The sequence below is a fragment of the Salvelinus namaycush genome, chromosome 22 (genome assembly GCF_016432855.1).
Source record: "Salvelinus namaycush isolate Seneca chromosome 22, SaNama_1.0, whole genome shotgun sequence".
In the NCBI taxonomy this organism is placed as follows: Eukaryota; Metazoa; Chordata; class Actinopteri; order Salmoniformes; family Salmonidae; genus Salvelinus; species Salvelinus namaycush.
Window position 1 is genome coordinate 21,652,136 of NC_052328.1, and position 21,753 is coordinate 21,673,888.

Genomic DNA, 21,753 nt, shown 5'->3' on the forward strand with positions numbered 1-21,753 from the left:
GTAAACAATTGTTGGAAAAATGACTTGTGTCATGCACAAAGTAGATGTCCTAAGCGACTTACCAAAAGTATAGTTTGTTAACAAGAAATTTGTGGAGTGGTTGAAAAACGAGTTTTAATGACTCCAACCTAAGTGTTTGTAAACTTCTGACTTCAACTGTAGCTCCAGGACTATTCTCACGCATTTAAAGTAATGGAGGCATAAAGCAGATGAACACAATTAGATTTTATTTAACTTTGGTCAACATAATCAAACAAGTGAATACACTGCCACCATGTTCAGAATGATTAAACAGAGAAAGGCTTTATTACCGATGTTCCTGTTTATAAAATCAGTACAGGTCTATTCAACCTTCATTTTTGCATTGATATAACTTGGAAAACAAAGTATGCAGTTTTGACTTTAGTGGCATACCAATGAATGATTTAAAGGGCACATGTAAGAGGTTTGTCTGAATCTCCTTCTCTTACTACACAAAGAACTTTCCATGTTTTGGAGGAACTCTGTATATCACTAGATCTATCTGTATGGTGTGCAGTACTCATTGACTATTATATACACCTTGTTTTCACAGACAGCCACAAATAGCAGCAGTAATATGAGACATAAATCTATAAAATAGAATAAAAAAATAATGCACATAAGGTTTGTAAAACATTTGGGGACATAACCGGTAGCTGTCATTGATAGACGTAGGTTTTAAGGCTGCAGATTCCCTTTGTCTTGCGTCTCTTCACATTAAGTTTCCAGCCTGTATCTTAAATGAGAGCAACACATAAATACATATTGACACTTGCACATGGTCAGTCTCAAATGATGATTCTGAAACTTAAGAGTAGTTATTTTAGAGATAGCTTGAACGAACTACTCAAAAGACTGTGGTGCGACTTTACATTTTTTCCACCTCACTACAACATAAAAACATGCAAAGCAATTATAAACATGATTTAAATTCTAAAACACATATGTAGTTCTATTTACTTTTATTAAGTGGATGACACCATAAAGGTGTATTTGAATAGATACAGTCTGTGATATAACGTTACCATGTCTGGGGGATAAATTTTGGATAGGAGGGAGTGGGTGGAGAAAAGAAGAAGTCCACTTTCCAAATTTACGACCTGTTGCAAGTGCTTTAGCCTGAATGCATGGTCAATGGGGAATGTTAACAGGTAGGCCTATAACCCATGAAATATCCATGTTTCAGAACGGCCAAAAAATCTTAATGAGGGTGTTACAACAATGACAAGAGGTCATTTTCAGGGCTTTCCATAGTTTGGTTGTTAAGATTATGAAATGAAGGCTGAAAATGTCAACACAAACCAATGTTCAAGAGTTTGACCTCTTATGAGTGCCGTTCCATTGATTCAACACAAGGTGGGCTCTCAGGGTCCGATCTTGGCCCTGGCACTGATTTACCCAAGGCTAAATCAACCTCAGACTCAAAAGAAAACAGGCCGACCAATCAACCTCCTGCCACAAAAAAAGGAGACAAGTGCTTTAAACTTCACCAGGAGGACGAGAGGGCTGTTTGTTTCTGTTACAGATAAACCACTAGGCTTAACTATGCAGGAACAGTAAAGCCTTGTCCTCAGGATGGAGCCCAATTATTTTTTAGTTGATCTTGTCCTGGAAAGTGTACAGGTTGTTGGTGGCCGCCACAGCGATTACGTTTTCTTTGGGGTGCCAGGCGGTGTGCAGGATCTTCTTGTTGAAGTCCAGGCTGTCCACGCTAATTTCGTCTTTCTTCCTCTTGCCACCGGTGGAGACTTTGCGGGGTTTGAGTGTAGCCCGCGGTTTGCTGCTCTCCCTAGAGGCCTCCAATGTGATGTCCTTCCTGGTGTTGCGGTCAAACATCCGGAAAAAGTTGTTGTAGGAGCCGGTCATGATGGCACTGAGAAAGGAAGGAAACAGTGGGTCATTTATAATTCTCCAAAGATACTCCTTAAACTTACATATTGGCAGAAAGGTTGTCCAAAGAACAACATTGTAGGTGCAGATTGCCTTAAACAGAAAGCGCGAGAGTTTCTTACCTGTCGCTACCGTTCCAGCAGCACTCAAACTTGTCGAATATGCAGTCATTTTCATATAACGAGCAAAGCTTGCTGCGAAGGTATTCGTGAACCTGAGCGGGAGAATGTTGATTAGTGTATTTGGAAAATAATTGCATCTATCCAACTATTTCCATACACCTAACTGGACAATTGTGGACCACACTGAAAATGATTCCATTGTTGGTAGTGTTATCACTAGGCAGAGCAAGGCAGGTACCTGATATGTCTCGACTGGCCTGTTCTCCATGTTGAGGTCCCACACCTTGACGGAGAGGTAGTCCCGTGTCATCATGTAGCGCCCGCTGTGACTGAACTTCACGTCAGAGATGGACGAGATGATCTCAGAGAAAAATGACCTGCTGCTTGGATCCTCAGGCTCCTCAAAGACTGCAATCACAAACATGGAGGGATATTCAAAATGACAGACAAAACCCCTGAAAATAGATTAATTTAAACTAATTTATCTGTGAATTAACATAATTTAGAATGCAGAGAACTAGGCTCTATGAATACTCACACTTGGTGTGCCTATCGCAGAGTGCTGCTGTTCGCATGTCACAGAGGCGTATGGTGCCTTTGCTACTGCTGTACACAAATACATTGCATTGGTTTGGATGGCACTCAGCCGCTGTGATCACCTCTGTCAGTTCCTCCATGTTGGCAGGCTTGATGTCTACAATGTCTGAGAAGACACTGTTAAGGAAATTAACTGAAATAGGTCTAAAGGCTCATACCGATGTGGTCAAACATAGGCTCCCTTGCACGATTCACTATCTCTTCTGAAATAAGTTTAAATTTAAGAAACTTTTGGTGTTCACACATGTATTTGTTTGACTTACAACTGCACAGGACCAATAAGAAAAAAATCTAAACTGAAATTGAGAAGTGTATACGCTAATAGAGGACAGTTTGGATGAAGCAAACATTTGCATCTAAAAGTCATGAGGATGAGGACTGATATGTTTTCAGAAGACAGAAGAGGATACTAAAACTTCGGTCTGTGATTTCCAAGTGCCATAGATTAATTCTTAGATCATCAGCGGAGAGGTATGTTTGATGATCGCTATTTACAGAAATTGAATTAATATGATATGTGTGAGCGTTGGCAAACACCCTACGAGGACTTGCTTCTACCATGAGATCCATGGGCATCAGCACTGGTACCTGTAACCACAGGACAGATTTATTTAGGGGAGGAAGCTATAAGCATGCATAGACTGTGTCTTTTCTTGTACAGTGTCGGTTGAAATCTTAAAAGGTAAAGCAAGTTTAAACCAACCCGCAGGGAGGTAATTCTAAAGGGATCCCTGAGACGTCCGTCTTCATCTTTCAAGTTGTAACCCTCAGCCCGCTTGTCTCGTTCACCGATTTTCCACAATTTGATCGTTTTATCTGTACAAAAAAATATATGTTGAGGGTGAAGAGAACTTAACAAAAAGGTTAGTAGATTAAAGCAAAATGTTCTTACCATTTGTTGAGAGTAGAAAGTGAGCTGAGTTTTGTTGGGGTAACCATCTTATTTTGTTAATTTTTTCCTCAATTTCTAAACTTTTCAAGTAGTCAAATTCAGGTTCGTGACTCTGAAAAGTGCTATAAACATTGTATTCCCCTCGCAGGTTTGGTCGATTTTTACACTGAAAGAGAAAAGTAGATATGCACTGTGTGACAAACTTGGATATTAAGCATGTATTATGTTTAGAATTTAATCCAGTGCCTTTCCATAACAACCTATTATATCTAACTCCAAAAATGTATGCCATTGTTCATGAAAATACATTTCGCTGGTAATTATAAAATGCACCTCCTGTTCATGTTGAAATATGACAACTCTGCCTCCCTTGTCTCCAGTTGCTAGCAACTCTCCAGAATGGTTGAATTCAACCGTTGAGATGATATCAGCTGAAAGGAGGACATGTCCCATTAAAGCTGGATTCTGGAATTTTATTGTGTGTAATGTATAAGGGCTGTTCTAATCAAATATATACACATCAGCAAAAGAACAGCACCTAGTAAATAATAACATCAAAACCAATATAAAAAAACAATCCTGGTGCAACTTTCATGGGTGCATGCATACACTATGCATAGTAGCCGACAGAGCAGCGTGTGGATTTCTACCTCCCTGAAAATAATTGATTTATCAGTCGACCCAAGAAAAATGACTATGACTTTGAATGAATCAAACACACTGACTTCCCCCCTACTGCATCAGAACGTTCAATTGCCATATTGCCGACGCAGACCTTCAACGTCACTGACAAAATCGCCCACAAATAACTAGCTAGAGTAGTTAGCAAGATGACGCGCTAGTTTACGACAGTGCGTGTGTCTTACTACATTACAATAATAAGACGTACTCTGACTGCATAATCCTTATTATATATGTTACATACATGTGCGGGACATAAGTTACAGGGTACAGTTGTTTGGGTATAACGTTAGCTTGCTAATAATGCTAGCCAACTTGATTTGCAAGCAAGAGGAGCTAGCTAACATGCTAACGTTGTTAGTAAGAAAAACAAACTCAGCATTGCCCAGCAGTGGTACTCATATACATGAACAGTGTCATGACTTTGTTCGTGAAAGACAGTAAGTCAAAGGCGTAGTTAGCGAAATAATAAGATAACAGCATCACATCTTTGATCACATTTGAGCTCAAACGCTAACGTTTAGCTAACTCATTCGTTAACCTAACGTAACTGTACTCACCTTCTGCAACATCTTCATCTATCGCCCCCTTCACTTGTGAGAAACACCACTGAAAATCATTTCCACCGGCAACTCCTGCATAACAATAATATTGGAATCATTACTTCGCTTGCGTCAGTTCACCAACCCATTTAGAGTCAAATGCTGTGTAATTTAAAACTTGCATTCAGGCCACACAGCAGTAAGTGGTATTGTGACCCTTTCCCGGCTACATAAGTAGCTTACCTGCCATTGTTTCATTTAGCAGAGTTAGCTATTACTGAACACGGATTGCACTGCTTATTCAACCAATGCAACTTGCGTGAGGTAAAAATAGTCAACATTCACAGGCAAAGTGAGGAGTCAGGGATCACGGAAATCGTCCGTGATTTTTTCCATCCAAAATGGCGCACATTGCATAACACAATGACGTCATTTCAACACGCTTCCAAGCATCTTTCAGTTATCTATATCATCTATCATCCATCCATCCCCAGCTGTAGGCAGTTTTGTCTGTGTTGAAGTCAGTTGGCCATACTCCTTAAAACTTAATTAAGACAACAGAAAAACTGGATAAATTAAAATGGCTCCTCACCCCTCATGTTGATCACTGAAGTTCAAGTTAAAGCATGTATGGTTGTAAATGTAACCTAAGAAGCCTACTTGTTCAAAGAGTCTGTAAAGCAATTAAAGTGACTGGCTACTACTGTTAGAGCCAATTTGATAAACAATCATTTGTGTTGAAATAATATTATGAAATATAAGAAATGTTATGAAATGTGCCATATATTATTTGCGGGAAAAATAAAAATGTTTATAAGAAACAACTTTTTATTTGTTTATTGTGACTCCTGGTGGTTACCTGTATTGCACCGGCAGTGTCAACATGGCACCAGTCAGTGCAGTCAAAAACTAGATTTTCCGTTTTAAAAAATATATATTTCCATCCTATTGAGGTTGAAATAACACTGAAATTGTACAAAAAAACGATGATAATGCCCCTTTAGTGTAAGAGCTTTTGGAGAAAAAAATACACCTGTAATTTTTGCCTGTTCTGGTGGGATGGAGTTTTTGGCCCACAGCATGACATCACAATATGATTTGGATTATTCTGACCAATGACCAGTCATCCTTTATTTGCATATGTATAATCCTACTTTGAAGGGGTATTATGATTCTGATGGTTTGTTGCCACAGATGGTTTGTTTAAGTTTTACCTTTGTGGCTAGATGGAGTAGGCCTAAAGCTTTGTCTAGTGGCATTATAGCTAAGCCTGACCTTTGCGTCGTACCATTAGTGAGTTCAGGCACTAATGTTGGGAAAATAGTCCTGGCTCACAGTCAGCGTTCCAATTCATCCCAAAGGTGTTTGATGGAGTTTAAGTCAGGGCTCTGTGCAGGCCAGTCAAGTTCTTCCACATTGATCTCGACAAACCATTTCTGTCAGGACCTCACTTTGTGCACAGGGGCATTGTCATGCTGAAACAGGAAAGGGCCATCCCCAAACTGTTGCCACAAAGTTGGAAGCACCGAATCATCTAGAATGTAATTGTATGCTGTAGTGTTAAGATTTCCCTTCACTGGAACTAATGGGCCTAGCCCGAACCATGAAAAACAGACCATTATTCCTCCCCCACCAAACTTTACAGTTTGCACTATGCAATTGTGCTCCTGGTATCCGCCAAACCCAGATTCGGCCATCAGACGGCCAGATGGTGAAGCTTGATTCATCACTCCAGAGAACGTTTTTCCACTGCTCCAGAGTCCATTGGCAGTGAGCTTTTACACCATTCCAGCCGACGCTTGACATTGCGCTTGGTGATCTTAGGCTTGTGTGCAGCTTCTCGGCCATGGAAACCCATTTCATGAAGCTCCCGACGAACAGTTATTGTGCTGACCTTGCTTCCAGAGGCAGTTTGGAACTCGAGAAGTGAGTGTTACAACTTAGGACAAACCATTTTTACGCGCTACCTGCTTCAGCACTCTATAGTTCTGTTCTGTGAGCTTGTGTGGCCTACCACTTCATGGCTGAGACGTTGTTTCTCCTAGACATTTCCACTTCACAATAACAGCACTTACAGTTGACCTAGTCACCTCTAGCAAGGCAGACATTTTACAAACTGACTTGTTGGAAAGTGCCACATTGAAAGTCACTGAGCTCTTCTGTAATGTCATTCTACTGCCAATGTTTGTCTATGGAGATTGCATGGCGGTGTGCTTGATTTTATACACCTGTTAGCGATGGGTGTGGCTGAAATAGCCGAGACCACTAATTTGAAGTGGTGTCCACATACTTTTGTATATATGTAACAGTATAACTTTAAACCGTCCCCTCGCCCCGACACGGGCGCGAACCAGGGACCCTCTGCACACATCAACAACAGTCACCCACGAAGCATCGTTACCCATCGCTCCACAAAAGCCGCGGCCCTTGCAGAGCAAGGGGCAACACTACTAATAGGTTTCAGAGCAAGTGACGTAACTGATTGAAACGCTACTAGCGCGTACCCGCTAACTAGCTAGCCATTTCACATCCGTTACATATATATAGTGTACTTCAAGCCTACCAAAACAGATAATTTTAGTAATTTGAGTCACACTTTGAAGAGATACAGGACCTTCAGAAAGTATTCACATCCCTTGACTTTTTCAAAATGTTGTCTTACAAAGTGGGATTAAAATTGATTTAAACATTTCAAAATTTAAAAAAGAATGAAAAATAAACACTAATATATCTTGATTACATACAGAGTGTGCATAGCTGTCAGTACCTCCTTTGTAGAATTTAAAATACATTTGGATTTGTTTAACACTTTTTGGTTACTATATGATTCCATATGTGTTATTTCATAGTTTTGATGTCTTCACTATTATTCTACAATGTAGAAAATAGTAAAAAAAATAAAGAAAAACCCTAGAATGAGTAGGTGTGTCCAAACTTTTGACTGGTACTGTAAGTATTCAACCCCCTGAATCAATACATGTTAGAATCACCTTTAGCAGTTATTACAGCTGTGAGTCTTTCTGGGTAAGTCTCTAAGAGCTTTGCATACCTAGATTGTACAATATTTGCACATTATTATTTTAAATAATTCAAGCTCTATCAAGTTGGTTGTTGATCATTGCTAGACATTTTCAAGTCTTGTAATAGGTTTTCAAGCCGATGTAAGTCAAAACTGTAACGAGGCCACTCAGGAACATTCAATGTCGTCTTGGTAAGCAACTCCAGTATATGTTTGGCCTTGTGTTTTAGGTTATTGTTCTGCTGAAAGGTAAAGTTGTCTCCCAGTGTCTGTTGGAAAGCAGACTGAATCAGGTTTTCCTCTAGGATTTTGCCTGTGCTTAGCTATATCTCGTTTCTTTTTATCCTAAAAAAACTCCTTTGCCGATGACAAGCATACCCATAACATGATGCAGCCACCACCATGCTTAAAAACATGAAGAGTGGTACTCAGTGATGTGTAGTGTTGGATTTGCCCCAAACATAATGCTTTGTATTCAGGACATACATTTAATTTCTTTGCCACATTTTTTGCAGTTTTACTTTAGTGCCTTATTGCAAACAGGATGCATTTTTTTGAATATTTTTATTCTGTACAGACTTCCTTCTTTTCACTCTGTCAATTGGGTTAGTATTGTGGAGTAGCTAGAATGTTGTTGATCCATCCTCAGTTTTCTCCTATCACAGCCATTAAAATCTGTAACTGTTTTAAAGTCACCATTGGCCTCCTGGTGAAATCCCTGAGCGGGTTCCTTCCTCTCCGGCAACTGAGTTAGGAAGGATGCCTGTACCTTTGTAGTGACTGGGTGTATTGATACACCATCCAAAGTGTAAAGAATAACTTCAGCATGCTCAAAAGGATATTCAATGCCTGCTTTTTTATTTTTACCCATCTATCAATATGAGCCCTTCTTTGCGAAGCATTGGAAAACCTCCCTGGTCTTTGTGGTCAAATCTGTGTTTGAAATTCACTGCTCGACTGAGGGACCTTACAGATATTGTAATTGCATGTGTGGGGTACAGAGACAGTGGAGGCTGCTGAGGGGAGAACAGCTCGTAATAATGGCTGGAACGGCGCAAATGGAATGGAATGGCATCAAACACCTGGAAACCATGTGTTTGATGTATTTGATACCATTCCACTGATCCCGCTCCAGTCATTAACATGAGCTCGTTCTCCCCAATTAAGGTGACACCAGTATTCAAATATCATGGTAAGTACTATTATTGCACACAAAGTGAGTCCATGTAACTTATTATGTGAATTGTTAAGCACATTTTTACTCCTGAACCTATTTAGGCTTGCCATAACAGAGGTTGAATAATTACCGACACAAGCCATTTCAGCTTTTCATATTGAATTAATTTGTACAAATTTTTAAAACATAATTCCACATTGACATTATGGGGTATTGTGTGTAGGCCAATGACACCAAATCTCAATTTAATCCATTTTAAATTCAGGCTGTAACACAACAAAATGTGGACAAGGTCAAGGGGTGTAAATACTTTCTGAAAGCACTGTATTACCTACTGTGATAGATGGTGCACAAGGGACATCTAGTCGACATTTGGATACATTATTCTAAGTTCTTAGAATTTTAATTCTTCAGTCAAAAATCTCAACAAATGTTAAGTTACTTAACTGAAAAGCCCAAATTTCACACCATCATAGAAATAATGTTTACTGTGATTTTTCTATAATAGATCTATTGAATTGCTGTACATAATCAGTGTGCATTGTATTTTTCATGTTTTCTTCTTCCTAAGCCTTTATTGTGTGTGTGTGTGTGTGTGTGTGTGTGTGTGTGTGTGTGTGTGTGTGCGTGCGTGCGTGCGTGCGTGCGTGCGTGCGTGCGTGCGTGCGTGCGTGCGTGCTTGCGTGTGTGTGTGTGTGTGTACATGGGGTGTGTGTACAAATGGGGTTCCTTCACCTCTGTAAGGTATAAGTGAAAGGAAAGGGAAAGGGGGATACCTAGTCAGTTTAACAACTGAATGCATTCAACTGAAATGTGTCTTCCGCATTTAACCCAAACCCTCTGAATCAGAGAGGTGCGGGGGGCTGCCTTAATCGACATCAACGTCATCGGCGCCCGGGGAACAGTGTGTTAAAGGAGATCTGTTGACTTTATTCCGAGCCTCCAGTAACACCACTGACTTCGATAGTTCCCCATCCCTTTGGGAATTCATTATAAGACAGCTAGAGGCTGCTTGTGGATGGTTACTCTGCTGCCTGTATGTTAACTTGTCACTATGACGCAAGGCAAACATTTGGTGCAGTGGCTTTCTCTGGCTGTGGGCCACATAGAGAGATTGATTGGTGAGCCTCCTGTTTTATCAAGGATCACATTCAGTAGACATGGTGCCTCAGGAGAAGTTGCCATTTCCCCCAGAAAAATATGCCTCATTACTGGCACACTCACAATAAAGGTATGCTGACATCACAGGAGGCTGCTGAGGGGAGGACAGGTCATAATAATGGCTGGAACAGAGCGAATGGAATGTCATCAAACACATGTATTTAATACTATTCCTCTCCAGCCATTACCACGAGCCTGCCCTCCCCAATAAGGTGCTGTGTAGTGTAGGGTTACTTAGGCCCCTCAGCAACAACCTTGTCTCACTCATAAAAGTCGTCAGTGGGTATCTTTTCATATTATATGATTACATAAAGATAAGATCCACTTAGGTGTTCATATTTAAGCAATAAAGCACAAGGGGGCGTGGTATATGGCCAATATACCGCGACTGTTCTCTGCACGATGCAACACGGAGTGCCTGGATACAGCTCTTATATTGGCCATATACCACAAACCCCCAAGGTGCCTTATTGCTATTATAAACTGGTTACCAACATAATTAGATCAGCAGTAAAAAATAAATGTTTTGTCATACCCATGGTATACGGTCTGATATACCACAGCTGTCAGCCAATCAGCATTCAGGGCTCGAACCACCCAGTTTATAATATCTATTAATGCAACCATGCATCATTGCATGCTTTTATTTTTTGACCAAACCATACAGTTTGGCAATCAGAAAATAGCATGTGATATCAGTATCATGCATATTTTAACCATCATGTTAAGCCACCTTGACCTATGGTATACTATTTTCATGAGCCATCAAAATCTCAAGCTAGATATTGTGTGTATGAATGTCTGTCGAGAGAGACTAATAGTATACTTGAGGAGGCTACTGTGTACGATATTCAGTGTGTTTTGCCCCAGTAAAGAAGCCTCTTGTCACTTGAGCAGCTACACTCAAACTCATGTATATAACACACAATACAGTATCACAGAGATAAATTAAACCTTCTGGATTCGCTGTCGCCCCATTCCTCCATTCCACTCACCCCTCCCCCCCTCCCCTGGTCAGTCTCAGACACAATCCACTGGACCTATCTGGTCAGCTCAGGGGCATGAGCTCTGCCCACCCTCGGTCTTCACACACAACAGAAAAGACAAACACAATCAATTATTCAGTACGGACTCTTGCTTAGCTTCTGTGCTTTTCTCATTATTTCTCTGTTGTTGTTTTTTCTACTCTCCTCTTGCAAGCAGAGAGGAGAAACTGAGAGATATATGAGGCCTGAGGCTTTGGTCTTGGTCTGGCTTGTTAAACTGGCCTTCAAAACTGTCTCACTGCAAACCTACTAAAGAGCCCTATGGGTAACAGCTCATAAGAATAAATATTCTGTTATTTTGTTTCTTTATTATATAACAATCCCTAACATGGTCAATTAGTAAAGTTGCACAAGTGCTACATAGATTATGTGTAGGGTATATAATTACCTGCACTTGTGGCTACTTTATTTACTCTTCTTTTGCTTTCTTAAATCACACACAAGGCATTTGTAAAGCTCTATAATGGTACTGTGTAGTCATCAGTGGTGGAAAAAGTACCCAATTGTCATACTTGAGTAAAAGTATAGATACCTTAAAAGAAAGTTTCTCATGTAAAAGCGAAAGTCACCCAGTAAAATACTACTTGAGTAAAAGTCTAAAAGTATTTTGTTCTAAATATACTTAAGTATCAAGAGTAAACATAATTGCTAAAATATACTTAATAATCAAAAGTGAAAGTATAAATCATTTCAAATTCCTTATGCAAAGCAGGCAGAACCATTTTCTTATTTTTAAAATGTATGGATAGCCAGGGGCACACTCCCAACACTCAGATATAATTTACAAAAGATGTGTTTGTGTTTAGTGAGCCCCCAGATCAGAGGCAGAATGGACGACTATGTGCTGTCTTGATAAGTGTGTGAATTGGACAATTTTCCTGTCCTGCTAAGCATTCAAAATGTAACGAATACTTCTGGGTGTCAGGTAAAATGTATGGAGTAAAAATTACATTATTTTCTTTTGGAATGTCGTGAGGTAAAAGTAAAAGTTAAAAAAAAATATGAATAGTAAAGTAAAGTACAGATACCCCAAAATACTACTCAACTAGTACTTTAAAGTAATTTTACTTGAGTACTTTACCTCACTGATTCATACTCTGTAGTTTCAATAAGATACAAAGGAATGTAATTGTCTTTAGTATATTGAATTCCACTAGATGGCGTTATGACACTGACTATAGAGAGAAATAGTAATGGCGTATATAGGTAGGCAATAATTCCGCCATGGTTCATTGGACAAAGCCTATGAGGAAAATGAATGCCGTTTTGGATAAACGCCGAAAATGAGGTATGTGATAGACACAGGCTTAGGAGATCTTATACGTTTTGTTCTATGCGATAATATTCATCAACTAACGTACATTTTTGGGAATTTTGAAGAATTTATGTCGTAAAATTATTTAAATTACATTAAGGCTTCATATTTCATAAAAGTCATGCTCATAGATCTCCTAAACCTGTGTTAACCTCATACCTTATTTTCGGCGTTTATTTCCCCATTCATTTTTCCCATAGAGGTGGCTGAACAAACCAGAGGTAAGTTATTTCTGGATTTTAGGACTACAAGTTGGCGAGCTCTATTCATAGTCCTTATAGCCATAGCAGCCCTCATATAGCATACAGGCCATTTTGAAAGATCAGTCTAAAACAATGTGAACAACTTACTGTCTTAATTCACATGTGACTGGGTCAGTATGTATTCTAAGCATCAACTGCTTGTGTACCTGACATTGTATTGACTCATTGAGGAACTTTGCAAAAACAGGGAGGACCAATCAAGACACTCTTTAATCTTTACAAACCCATTATTTCTATGAAATGTTCAGATGAACAGATTACACACATGCAAGCTATACATTTGGTTTGATCTCACTTACTTCCAAGACAATTTTTTTACAGGGAAAATGCAAACTTGTTTCTAGTGTTAACAATTATTCAATAGGATAATTACCTCTTTTTTGTTTCACAATCAAAATTAATATATATGAAGTGAAGATAAAACAAATATATCTTTGCCTACATTTTTCATGAATAACACCTGAATAGGCCATTCCCTGGCTTATTGGAATCCTTCTGTTATAACAACAGATAAGAGAGACAAAATTGCACTTGGATCTTCTCTTCTTCCTACAACCATGACCTCACTCTGGGGAAATGGTGGAGACTGTGCGTACCCCGACTCTCAATAAAGCTGGACAATGAAGCATTGGCTCATAACATGCCACAGTATAGGACACGTTTAAAGGGCTTAGTACCTAATAAAGTAGCAAGTCTTCAAATCAATGTCAGAAGATCAGGGGGCCACTGGGACCTTTCATAACACGTGTATGTGGAAGTTCAATTGCAGTGTAAAGGTTACACTTCCACATAGAACTGGTCCCCTCTGATGAGTTCATGTATGCCACCGATTTCAAGACCACATTTCTGACAGGATTTCAGGGAACAAACACTTATTTTGAATGGTTGTTTATTGAATAAATGCAGCTTTGATAAATCTGAGGCTGCAGGTGTTCGAACTTGAATATTTTCTGTAAAGTACAATAAGTTGCACTGTTAATTTGCCACCGATTTACTTAAATAAATAACGTAAATAACACCAATGTAAATATGTCACAGATGTTATACAGTTTTAATAATGTTGCTAATTGAATTCAGTAGCTTCAGGAGCACAAACACACTATCTCAGTAATGAATTACAGTTTCTCTGTCTGCGTTTCATAAACGCTGTCCCTCCCTCTCTGGTGAACGTCCTTTACTCGAACACAGACACTACTCCAGCATTTCCACCCACTTTGTTTGTCAGTCTTTGATCCACATTATTCCAGTTAAAGTTACACCCATGTGCCGCAGGTTGAAACTTTCATCGTTGCTCAGGGGAACCTTATACCCGTGGCGCCTTGTGCTCTTATCCTTCCCTTTAGCGGCAGAACTCTCCTATGGTGCGGGACAAAAGACTACTCACGACAACATGTTATGATCTCGGTGATGAAACCGTTTCTTTCTCCTAACATGTCCATTTAATCCAAGATGTAATGTCACAGTACCAGATACAGCATTCACATTATTTGTATTGTGACATGAAACAGCTACAGCAGCCTGATAAGTACTTCATACACTATGAATATTATAATTGAAAAATAGTAATCCAAAACAACCTGTGATTGTGTGTGCGTGCGTGTGCGCGTGGTTTGAGATAAAACACACAGACATGAGGCGTACAAAGCAGGACTAATGAGTTAGCCCGCTAATTTACTTAAATATTCTGAAATAACTTTACATGTTTTAGAAAGATACGCTTGAAATGGGAACCGTCTTTCCTGTAGTTTTTGTCTTGTCAATTTAGTGGTGCGCACACTAAACAATTTATCACAGAGGGGGATCACACAATACAAGATTCTTCAATTGGTCTTGACGATTCTCGATAACACGCTGTCTCGCTGAAACAATGATGTGATGATATGATTATATTGTTAACCTAGCTAGAACGAGCTGTGGCTCAAAGCAGCCTCATAAAGGTTTTCAGTCAGACATTCACGCTTGCCATACAGAGTTGAAATATCCAGCAAACATTTTGAACATTTTGTAATATTAGGTACTAGGGGGTAACTAGCCCCCCCCCTGTAACTCACATTAAGACCACAAGATGTCACCAAATTATTTCTCCAAAATGTTCATGGCTGCCACATCTCTTACTCAACAAAAAATGTCCTCTGTGTCATCACAACTTTTGGAGATATCTCAACAAAACGATTTTGTGGTAAATTGATCAAATTCTTTGACATTTTGAAAAAGTTATATATATTCCAATGAAGTTAGATCTATAATAATATATTTTTTAAATATACAAGTAGGAAAGCCTTAAGATAAATAAACCATTTGTTTAGAGAGATCAATTGAGATCATTTTTTGTAAAGTAGTAATATGTTGGATGAGTGTGTTGGGGGCAACTTGCCCCCAATCTACCCCTTTAAGGTTATTAATGAGGAAAGCCATGAAGTGCTTTGAAAGGCTGGTCATGGCTCACATCAACACCATTATCCCAGAAACCCCAGACCCACTCCAATTTGAATTCCGCCCAAACAGATCCACAGATGATGCAATCTCTAGTGCACTCCACACTGCCCTTTCCCACCTGGACAAAAGGAACACCTACGTGAGAATGCTATTCATTGACTACAGCTCAGCGTTCAACACCATATTACCCTCAAAGCTCATCACTAAGCTAAGGATCCAGGGACTAAACACCTCCCTCTGCAACTGGATCCTGGACTTCCTGACGAGCCGCCCCCAGGTGGTGAGGGTAGGTAGCAACACATCTGCCACGCTGATCCTCAACTCTGGAGCCCCTCAGGGGTGCGTGCTCAGTCCCTTCCTGTACTCCCTGTTCACCCACGACTGCGTGGCCAGGCACGACTCCAACACCATCGCTAAGTTTGCAGACGACACAAAAGTGGTAGGCCTGATCACTGACAACGATGAGACAGCCTATAGGGAGGAGGTCAGAGACCTGGCCGGGTGGTGCCAGAATAACAACCTATCCCTCAACGTAACCAAGACTAAGGAGATGATTGTGGACTACAGGAAACGGAGGACCGAGCACGCCCCATTCTCATCGACGGGTTTGTAGTGGAGCAGGTTGAGAGCTTCAAGTTCCTTGGTGTCCACATCACCAACAAACTAGAATCGTCCAAACACACCAAGACAGTCGTAAAGCCGACAAAGCACGACAAGGCCTATTCCCCCTCGGGAAACTAAAAAGATTTGGCATGGGTCCTCAGATCCTCAAACGGTCCTACAGCTGCAACATCGAGAGCATCCTGACTGGTTGCATCAATGCCTGGTATGGCAACTGCTCGGTCTCCGACCGCAATGCACTACAGTGGGTAGTGCGTATGGCCCAGTACATCACTGGGGCTAAGCTGCCTGCCATCCAGGACCTCTACACCAGGTGGTGTCAGAGGAAGGCCCTAAAAATTGTCAAAGACCCCAGCCACCCCAGTCATAAACTGTTCTCTCTACTACCGCATGGCAAGCGGTACCAGAGCGCCAAGTCTAGGACCAAAAGGCTTCTCAACAGCTTTTACCCCCAAGCCATAAGACTCCTGAACAGGTAATCAAATGGCTACCCGGACTATCTGCATTGTGTCCCGCCACCTGCCACCCACCACCCGCCAATCCCTCTTTGACGCTACTGCTACTCTGTTTATCATATATGCATAGTCACTTTAACCATACCTACATGTACATACTACCTCAATTAGCCTGACTAACTGGTGCCTGTATATAGCCTCGCCACTGTATATAGCCTTGCTACTGTTATTATTCACTGTCTTTTTAACTGTTGTTTTTTTTCTTTACTTATCTATTGTTCACCTAATACCTATTTTTACTTAAAATGTCACTGTTGGTTAGGACATGTAAGTAAGCATTTCACTGTAAGGTCTACACCTGTTGTATTCGGCGCACGTGACAAATAAACTTTGATTTGATTTAATGTGTTTCTACCTGTCATTTAGACAATGCATAGCCCAGTTAACGCTAGTTTATGCTAACTTGCTAGCTAGCAACTTCACTAGCAGTAAATGCTAGCCAGCTAGCTAGTTCGCATAATCTGCTAGGAGTGCTAGCTAGCAACCTTACTACCAGACCGTCTTGAGGTAAAATACATTAAAAAGATAATGTAACTTAATTGCAGTTGTTAATGTTTCTACTAGTGACTGATAGCTTTACAGTTAATGATACTTTATAGTCTTTTAGCTATTTTAAACAGCATTTTATGTCATATACAATTGAAGTCGGAGGTTTACATACACTTGGGTTGGCGTCATTAAAACTAGTTTTTCAACCAGTCCACAAATTTTTTGTTAACAAACTATAGTTTTGGCAAGTCGGTTAGGACATCTACTTTGCGCATGACACAAGTCATTTTTCCAACAATTGTTTACAGACACATTATTTCACTTATAATTCACTGTATCACATTTCCAGTGGGTCAGAAGTTTACATACACTAAGTTGACTGTGCCTTTAAACAGCTTGGAAAATTACAGAAAATGATGTCAGGGCTTTAGAAGCTTCTGATAGGCTAATTGACATCATTTGAGTAGATTGGAGGTGTACCTGTGGATGTATTTCAAGGCCTACCTTCAAACTCGGTGCCTCTTTGCTTGACATCATGGGAAAATCAAAAGAAATCAGCCAAGACCTCAGAAAATTTTTTGTAGACCTCCACAAGTCTGGTTCATCATTGAGAGCAATTTCCAAATGCCTGCAATGGATGCTTGCAAGCCGAGGAACACCATCCCAACTGTGAAGCACGGGGGTGGCAGCATCATGTTGTGGGGGTGCTTTGCTGCAGGAGGGACAGGTGCATTTCACAAAATAGATGGCATCATGAGGAAGGAAAATTATGTTGACATATTGAAGCAACATCTCAAGACATCAGTCAGGAAGTTAAAGCATGGTCACAAATGGGTCTTCCAAATGGACAATGACCAAGCATACTTCCAAAGTTGTGGCAAAATGGCTTAAGGACAACAAAGTCAAGGTATTGGAGTGGCCATCACAAAGCCCTGACCTCAGCGTGTGCGAGCAAGGAGGCCTACAAATCTAACTCAGTTACATCAGCTCTGTCAGGAGGAATGGGCCAAAATTCACCCAACTTATTGTGGGAGGCTTGTGGAAGGCTACCCAAAATGTTTGACCCAAGTCAAACAATTTAAAGGCAATGCTACCAGATACTAATTGAGTGTATGTAAACTTCTGACCCACTGGGAATGTGATGAAAGAAATAAAAGCTGAAATAAATCATTCTCTCTACTATTATTCTGACATTTCACATTCTTAAAATAGTAGTGATCCTAACTGACATGTAATTCATGTAATTCCCTGTCCTAACTGACAGGGAATTTTTACTAGGATTAAATGTCAGGAATTGTGAAAAACTGAGTTTAAATGTATTTGGCTAAGGTGTATGTAAACTTCCGACTTCAACTGTAGCTAAATAGCTAGCTGCGTTTTTAAGAGAGAGCTATTCAATTGATATCTCTCCCCCTCTTTTCAGTCACAGAAGGGGACTGAATTAGGTGTGAGCAGTGCAGGAGGTGGGCTCATGAGTTGTACTCCAATTGTACTCCAACAACTGTATACACTAACGTTCAAAAGTTTGGGGTCACTTAGAAATGTCCTTGTTTTTGAAAGAAAAGCACATTTTTGGGGGGGGAAATAAATGGTGGGAAAACAATTGGAACCATTTCCTTGTTTGACCACTAGGTTTTATGAGTATTATGAATGACTCGTACTGTGGTACTCTATATCTCCAATCAGGAACAAGCTAGAATCATGTGACTCAATGTACAGTCGTAGCCAAAAGTTTTGACAATGTCACAAATATTAATTTCCACAAAGTTTGCTGCTTCAATGTCTTTAGATACTTTTGTCAGATGTTACTATGGAATACTGAAGTATAATTACAAGCATTTAATAAGTGTCAAAGGCTTTTATTGACAAGTACATGAAGTTGATGCAAAGAGTCAATATTTGCAGTGTTGACCCTTCTTTTTCAAGACCTCTGCAATCTGCCCTGGCATGCTGTCAATTATCTTCTGGGCCACATCCTGACTGATGGCAGCCCATTCTTGCATAATCAATGCTTGGAGTTTGTCAGAATTTGTGGGTTTTTGTTTCTCCACCCGCCTCTTGAGGATTGACCACAAGTTCTCAATGGGATTAAGGTCTGGGAGGTTCCCTGGCCATGGACCCAAAATATCGATGTTTTGTTCCCTGAGCCACTTAGTTATCACTTTTGCCTTATGGCAAGGTGCTCCATCATGCTGGAAAAGGCATTGTTCATCGCCAAACTGTTCCTGGATGGTTGGGAGAAGTTGCTCTGGGAGGATGTGTTGGTACCATTCTTTATTCATGGCTGTGCTCTTAGGCAAAATTGTGAGTGAGCCCACTCCCTTGGCTGAGAAGCAACCCCACACATGAATGCTCTCAGGATGCTTTACTGTTGGCATGACACAGGACTGATGGTAGCGCTCACCTTGTCTCCCCCGGACAAGCTATTTTCCGGATGCCCCAAACAATCGGAAAGGGGATTCATCAGAGAAAATGACTTTACCCCAGTCCTCAGCAGTCCAATCCCTGTACCTTTTGCAGAATATCAGAATATTGTGACGGCATCACCTGCTTTGCAGTTAGATTCACCAAACCTATATCAGGTTTATAACCAGTGTGTGTAGATACAGTGTATTTGATGTAAGTTAGCAATGATAAAGTTATAATATGTAGCTAAAATTGAAGCTAGCTAATGTAACAGTTTAACTTTAAACCGTCCCCTCGCCCCGACACGGGCGCGAACCAGGGACCTTCTGCACACATCAACAACGGTCGCCCACGAAGCATCGTTACCCATCGCGCCACAAAGGCCGCGTCCCTTGCAGAGCAAGGGGCAACACTACATCTAGGTTTCAGAGCAAGTGACGTAACTGATTGAAACGCTACTAGCGCGTACCCGCTAACTAGCTAGCCATTTCACATCCGTTACACTCACCCCCCTTTCAACCTCCTCCTTTTCCGCAGCAACCAGTGATCCGGGTCAACAGCATCAATGTAACAGTATAACTTTAAACCGTCCCCTCGCCCCGACACGGGCGCGAACCAGGGACCCTCTGCACACATCAACAACAGTCACCCACGAAGCGTCGTTACCCATCGCTCCACAAAAGCCACGGCCCTTGCAGAGCAAGGTGCAACACTACTTCTAGGTTTCAGAGCAAGTGACGTAACAGATTGAAACGCTAGTAGCGCGTACCCGCTAACTAGCTAGCCATTTCACATCCGTTACACTAATGGCTACAAGGGTCTGGGTTAGTTGTAACAAGCCTAAGGAAGTCTAGAAACAATACTGGGAATGGAAATTATTGGCCCACCAAGCCTGTACCCCAGAACTACCATACCACTGTCACAACTATGACTCTGATTGAGCGAACATGTCCAACATTCACTCACTTACACACACACACACACACACACACACACACACACACACACACACACACACACACACACACACACACACACACACACACACTTGTATTGCTATCCTTGTGGGGACCAAAGAATTGATTCCCATCCCAAATCCTATTTTCCCTAACCCCTAACCCTAAATCTCACCCTAACCCTAAACTTAACCTAACCATAACCTTAGCCTTAACCCTAAACCTAACCTTAACACCAAATCCCTAACCCTAAAACTATACCTAAACTCTAAACTATAACTAACCCTAACTCCTAACCCTAACCGTAATCCCTAACCCTAACCCTAACCCTAACCTTAATTGTAACCCTAATTGCAACCGTAACCTTAAACCTAAATAATACTAAGGTAAACCATAGACATTGCAGCCCAAAGCTTGGTGAAACCAAGGTAAAAGGCAGTAACTGACGTGAGGAATGGCAGTTACTGCTTTTTTCCTTGGTTTCACTGTAACTTTTTGCAGTCACTGCAAACATGACCTCCCATTTTCTCCACAATGGAGGCAAGATATTTGTCCACATGATAAAGCATGTATGTAATGTATCAAAAATGTCATTAACTCATTTTTCACCAAATGTGCAGTTACTGCTCTTTTGCTTGGTAGGGCAGTGTAGAGCATGCTCTCCTGAATGCTATTCCTCCTCTTCCCATATCCCTCTTCTACTACTGCTGCCGTCTAAAGTAGGCCAAGTGAGCACCAGGGCGTTGCTTTTTTAAGATGATCAGTTTGTCAGTGTGTTTTTGTGTGTGTGTGCACAGGACGGCTATTCATGTGACTTGACTCTGTAGAACAAAGAGAAGCATTATACAATTTGCACCACTTCCAATAGCAAGGGAAAGGAAGAGGTTGGACAATAGGTACTGAGCATGGATGATCCAATAAAAAATGGGGTTTTATTCAGTTCTTCAACTGTAATGTGTGATATACTATTTTCTAGCTCTGAGTCTCTACTTTTATCCAATGTAAAAAACACAATTTCAAATTTTGATTCATAAGCCCGAATCGAGCCGGTCAGTCACATTTATGTTTGAGGCTTTACTGCTTTACTGAGCCGGTCAAACTTCTCTCTTCGACGAGCGCCTAAGCACTTCCCCAGTGTTTCTCCAGATCAAGTATGCAGACATTTGCGCATCTCCAGTCAGAACAGAACTTTTTTCCCCTGGCACATTCTTCGGCTGGCACCTGCTTTGCCTTCATTGTTGTTTTCCTTACTAATAATAACTTTGGACATGTGTGCCTTCCTATCAAAGTAAATACCTTATTATATTATTATTATAGTTTCTGTATATTGTGTTGTCGTTTCTACTGTTTCTACTGTATGTATGTATGTATGTATGTATGTATGTATGTATGTATGTATGTATGTATGTATGTATGTATGGAGCATAATGTATTTACTGTTTTATTCACGTTTTCAAGTACTGATGACAAATCATGCATTCTCATTCTTGTATAGATTGTAATTGACACATATGATGCGTGTAAAATACTTTTTGGAATGTTGTATTGATTATGATGAGCTAATGCTAAGCTAAATGCCAGCTATGTGTGTTGCCTGTTTGTTG

General features: G+C 40.5%; 1 protein-coding gene across 3 annotated transcripts; it reads right to left on the bottom strand.

Moving 5' to 3' along the window:
* Positions 1-210: 210 nt before the first annotated feature.
* LOC120017665 (serine/threonine-protein phosphatase 2A 55 kDa regulatory subunit B delta isoform-like) lies at positions 211-5,141 on the bottom strand. 3 transcript variants are annotated; one of them, XM_038960579.1, is made up of 10 exons: positions 4,989-5,141; positions 4,764-4,838; positions 3,856-3,953; positions 3,523-3,688; positions 3,334-3,446; positions 3,041-3,218; positions 2,572-2,736; positions 2,272-2,441; positions 2,034-2,125; positions 211-1,894 (listed from the first exon to the last, which is right to left on the bottom strand). In XM_038960579.1, exons 1-10 carry the CDS (start codon positions 4,993-4,995, stop codon positions 1,615-1,617), a joined length of 1,344 nt encoding a protein of 447 aa, XP_038816507.1. In that variant the 5' UTR covers positions 4,996-5,141; the 3' UTR covers positions 211-1,614. The 3 variants fall into 3 exon arrangements, with proteins under 3 accessions (XP_038816507.1, XP_038816509.1, XP_038816510.1); XM_038960581.1 differs by lacking the exon at positions 3,856-3,953; XM_038960582.1 differs by lacking the exons at positions 3,523-3,688; positions 3,856-3,953.
* Between the last annotated feature and the right edge of the window lie 16,612 nt (positions 5,142-21,753).